We start from the raw sequence: 5,078 nt of genomic DNA on the forward strand, positions 1-5,078 counted from the left end.
GTATATAATTTTTCCTTTAGTGAGAGTACACAAAAACAATGACATATCACAGCAAAACAACAAAAGCATTTATTCAAACCATACTTACAAGATTAACATTCTTTATACAGTCGTAGAGTACATAAAAAAATGAACAGTTTATAAACCATGTTAGAGTTGTGTAACCTTTCTTTCATATGTTAGTGCTATTCTATATTTTCATTTTTTCACATGTCTGCTAGTAAAAAATATCATATCTTACAGATATAATTCACATTAGTTAAAATTATTTTAGTGTTAAAAAAATATTTTATACACCAAACAAAAGAAATTGATGGATTTCAAATTTGATTTGGAAGAGTAATTTATCTGAAAAATGCTTTCATACCTCTAAAGCCTATAAATAATTCATTAACTGTAATGGCACATTTTTTGTAATTTCCTTCAATAGGCTCAATCTTAAGTCCTTTAAAAAAACTGCATTAAAGTACATGAAGTTGTGTTTTCTGGTTATCTTCAGTAACCCACGCAGGGTCCATTCAAGTCCTTAATGGAGGGGATTTATAAGTTGGAGTCTTTTTCCGAGACAGGAAAGTAGCTGTTTACGGTTGTCGTGACGTCTCCATCGGGGGCAAAGATGACCAGCAGCCTCTCCTGCTCCCTCTTGGTTTTGGGTAAATCATCAGATGGCGTGATGAGCAACTGGATCCGCTGTGGCAAAGGAAAGAAAAAAGAAACGATAACATACGGGTTACTTTCAAGCCGCCTCATGTTTTGAACTTCACAGCAAATCCAGAATTAAAATCTAGAGCTGATCTAGTGCGAAGCGATCGGTCAAAAGGGTCCACACACCTCTTTGAGAGTTCCTTGGGTTGTGCTGATCTTGTAAAGCATCCAAAACGGGATGCAGACCATGGAAGAGAGAGCCAGCAGCCAACCGATGACGTAGCCCCACCATGGGTACACATACTCATTGTTGTACTTCAGAGGGGTATATTTTATGAGGGAGAAGGCAAAGGTACCCTGAAACAAAACACTTCAGCTGATAAAGCACAAAACCACACAAGGATAAAGTGCTGCGGTTGAAACTCACAATGCACGTGGCCGGGGTGAAGAACAACCAGCAGTACTTGATGTAGGGTCCCGGGCGGTAGCCAATCATGTCTTCAATGTTGTCGTAAAAACGATCCGCGCCTGCGGTACGCATGAAAACAAGGTGCACCTTACCACGCCGGGCTTAAATCTCGCACTCTTACCAGACTCTGTGTCTGATCTGACGCCGGCTTACCGTAAACCCAGGCGACGCAGACAGTCTCAAAGATGGACATGAAGAGGAGACACATGCCGCTCGCTGCATAGTAATCGAACAGCTGGAAGACATACATGCCACCCTGAAAGACAAATATAAGATTGAGGCTAAATTAGTTTGCTACGCATTTAATCTGAGAAAATAAATCAAATGTGAGTTCAATTTAATCTGTCACAGAGTTTATATGTTACAGCTGAACATTAGGTTGGTGCTGGTACAGCGTTAAATTCTCTCTCCACATTATTAAAAGTCATATTTCTTGTTAAAACACAATGGTTAAATAGAGAAATTGCATTTCCTGCAAAAATGCAGCGTGGGCGCTTATTGCAGAAGAACTTGCTGAAAAACAGCTGAACTTTAAAACAGGCTGAAATGTAGCTGAAATGGAAAAACAAGCCTAACTTAGCAGAAGAAAGCAGAAATAACACATATTTGCTGAATTAGGTTTAAATAAGCAGAAATGAGCATAAATGAGAAAATTAGCTAAAATGGATGAAATTAGTAAATATAGCTGAAAAGTCAAAAAGAAGCTTAAACTATAAGAAGGAAGTTGAAAGAACTGAGAAAAGCTAAAAAATAATGGAATTAGCTGAAAAAGCTAAAATTAGCACCAAAATTGTTAAATAGTAGCTGAAAGAGCAGAAAAAGCAGACATAGCAGAAAAAAGCTAAAAGGAGCATAACAAGCTGAAATGAGCATGAAGAAGTTAATTAGGCTGAAATTTGCAGAAATTAACATGAAAAGCTTGAATTTATCAGAAAAAAGCTGAAATTAGCTATTAAAAAAAAAAAAAAGCTACCTGAAAGTTAGAACAAGCTTAAATTAGCAGAAGAAAGCAGAAGGAACATGTTGCCAAATTAGGTTTAAAGAAGCAGAAATGAGCACAAAAAACGGAAATTATCTGAAAAAAAGCTGAAACAACAACTACAAAAACAGCTGAGAAGTAGCTAAAACAGCAAAAAGAAGTTTAAGTTACCAGAAGGAAGTGGAGAGAACACATTTTTGTTGAATTAGTCTGAAAATTTTTGAAAATATTGCAACATATTTAGAATTAGCTGAAAAAGCTAAAATTTGCATAAACAGCTAAATAGTGGCTGAAATAACTAAAACAAGCAGAAGTAATCTGAAAGGAGCTGAGATGAGCAGGAATTAGCACAAAAACTTGAATTTATCTGAAAACAGCTGGAATTAGCTAGAAAAAGCTAAAAAGTTAGCTGAAAATGTACAAATAGCTTAAATTAGCAGAAGAAAACAGAAGGAACATGTTTACCCAATTAGGCTTAAAGAAGCAGAAATAAGCACAAAAAAGTAGAAATTATCTGAAAAAAGCTGAAATTAACAACAAAAAAAAACTGCTGAAAAGTAGCTAAAAAGGAAGCTTAAATTACCAGAAGGATGTGGAGAGAACACATTTTTGCTGAATTAGGCTGAGAAAAGTTGAAAAGAGTGCAAAAATTATGGAATTAGTTGAAAAAGCTAAAATTAGCATAAAAACAAATAAATAGTAGCTGAAATAGTAGAAAAAGCTGAAACTTGCATTAATAAGCTGAAAGGAGCATAGCAAGCTGAAATTAGAAAGCAGTTAGAAGAAGCACAAAAATCATGTAAGATCCTGAAAGGGGCGCAAAACATAAAAAACTACAAAAAACCAGCTGAAATTAGTTCAAAATAGCTGAAAAAAGTTTAAATTTGCACAAGGAAGCTGAAAGAAGCTGAAGCAGAACAAAGTGTGAAAGGAGCAGTAAAAGGTTGTAAACAGATCTAAAGATTTAAAGGATGTAAAATTAGATCAATTCATTTTCTATGAGAAAAAAATGGAAGAAAAGGCTAAATATTTCAAAAAGCTAAAGTTGAACCAATACCAAAAGCCATAGCACCGTTCTCCTGAACGAGCTGAATGTTTTAATATATGATTTCTTGAAAAAGCACAAAAATTGTGGAACGGGAAAGATGCTGAAAAACGTCCGGAAGAAAAACGGATCACAGTGAATGAGTCATAAACATTCACACTAAAACAAAAAATACACTCCAGCTTCAGTCAAAAAGGCCTTCGGACAAGCTTAGATTAGACAGATCTGTCTCATCCCATGATTTTCTGCACGACATCTCTTCCATCTTGTCACTATGACAACATGCGAAGTAATAATTTTATTAAAATTGCAGCATTGCGTAACAATGCCTGAGACTCACCTGAGGGGGAAACGTTTGTCGTGCTCGTACTTACAAAACGATGACCTGTTCAATTCCTTCAAAAACATTGTTTTCTTTGAAATCTTCTTTAGCGTACGGTACTTGATTTATTTTTGTCTTCTTAAGCTACTTCTAGTTTTTGGTTAGCATTCTGCTGAATATGGGTTTTAGCTACTTTTCTGCCATGTTTAGCTAATCTTTTGCTTCTTTAAATTTTATTTCTATAGCTATTCCATTAAAACCTTTACTTAGTGTCTTGCTAGTCTTTTGGTACTTGTAGCAAGCTTTTTGATTATAATAGCTTTAAGCTTGCTTTTGACTACTTTAGGTATCTAGCTAGTCTTTTGATACTTTTACCTTGCAGCCAGCCTTTTACTACTATAAGCATCTTGCTAGCCTTTTGGTACTTTAAGCTAACCTTTTGATTTTTAAATTTAAGATTCAAGTTAACCATTTCCTATCTTTAGCTTTAATTCGCTTTCTCTGACTTTTAGCTAGCTTTACGCTGCTTTTAGCTTTTAGCTAGCCTTTAAACACTCCTGATGAGCATTTTGCTACTTTAGTTTTAGTTAACCTTTAGCCTTTTTTAGTTGTAGCTTGTGTGGTAAATTTTAGCTAAATCATTCAGCATCTAACATGAATATGCAGCATTTTGGTAGAACATGTCACCTGTTATTAGTGTTGTTTATGTGGCTAAAGCTAACGCCACGGGAATTGTTTGGAAATGAGGTACAGCATGTTGGATATGAAAATGAAGCATTTATGGCTGCTAAATGCACAAAATGCCAGCTTATTTAGGTAAAAAAAAAAGCCTCTATCTTGCATGTGCTGTACCTCCATCAGCATGATGAGGCCCATGAGGAAGGAGAAGAGGACCACGGCTAACAGGAAGAGCTCTCTGCGGTTCTTTCGTCGAAACACGGTGGGATACATGTCCACTATCGCCGTCACGAGGCTCTCCACACATACAAACTGAGGGGGGAGGAAAAGTAAGGCAGGGAGAAGAACAAAACTAACTTTATCTGAACAGAAACTAAATGAAAAAGCTAGCATACATCAGTTGAAACTAGTACACAGTCGCCTACCTGACTGTCCAGCCCCAGAAAAACGATCATAATGAAGAAGAGTGAAGCCCACAGGGGAGAGAAGGGCATCATGGATACAGCACGAGGGTAGGCGATGAAGGCCAGGCCCGGGCCTGGAAACAAGAAAAGCCGAAACTGAAGCACCGACCAAAATCTGAGCCAAGCCATGTTGGTTTTCTAGTTCTGTGATTGTCTCACCCGACTCTGCCACCTCCGAGATGGGAACGTTCTGCTCATAAGACATGAAGCCCAGGATGGAGAAAATGGCAAACCCCGCCACAAAGCTGGTCCCACTGTTCAGACAGCACAGCGCAAGGCAGTCTCTGCAACGCACAGCCACAAGGTTAGGGTTTACTCAACAACTTTTAACAAGGCCCGAGTATCGGCTAAGAGACCTGTAGCAGTTGTTGTTGTATTTGTTGTAGCTGCCCAGAGCCGTCAGAGAGCCCAAACAGATGGCGTAGGAGAAGAAAATCTGGGTGCCGGCATCCATCCACACCTGACGCAAAGCAGAC

The 5,078-nt window shown here is 37.6% G+C and overlaps 1 protein-coding gene across 1 annotated transcript in view; it reads right to left on the minus strand.

Moving 5' to 3' along the window:
• Nucleotides 1-423: 423 nt before the first annotated feature.
• Nucleotides 424-5,078, minus strand: part of LOC119428472 (sodium- and chloride-dependent GABA transporter 2-like) — an 11,133-nt gene continuing 6,478 nt past the window's right edge. The window contains exons 3-10 of the mRNA XM_037696154.1: nt 4,959-5,062; nt 4,762-4,886; nt 4,564-4,676; nt 4,313-4,450; nt 1,268-1,370; nt 1,073-1,173; nt 832-1,002; nt 424-690 (exon numbers count right to left, since the gene is read on the minus strand). Of these exons, the coding sequence (XP_037552082.1) occupies nt 541-690; nt 832-1,002; nt 1,073-1,173; nt 1,268-1,370; nt 4,313-4,450; nt 4,564-4,676; nt 4,762-4,886; nt 4,959-5,062 (1,005 nt within the window). The 3' untranslated portion in view covers nt 424-540. The remainder of the gene's footprint in view (nt 691-831; nt 1,003-1,072; nt 1,174-1,267; nt 1,371-4,312; nt 4,451-4,563; nt 4,677-4,761; nt 4,887-4,958; nt 5,063-5,078) is intronic.

Source organism: Nematolebias whitei, chromosome 22 (genome assembly GCF_014905685.2).
Source record: "Nematolebias whitei isolate Nwh7 chromosome 22, NemWhi1, whole genome shotgun sequence".
Classification (NCBI taxonomy): domain Eukaryota; kingdom Metazoa; phylum Chordata; class Actinopteri; order Cyprinodontiformes; family Rivulidae; genus Nematolebias; species Nematolebias whitei.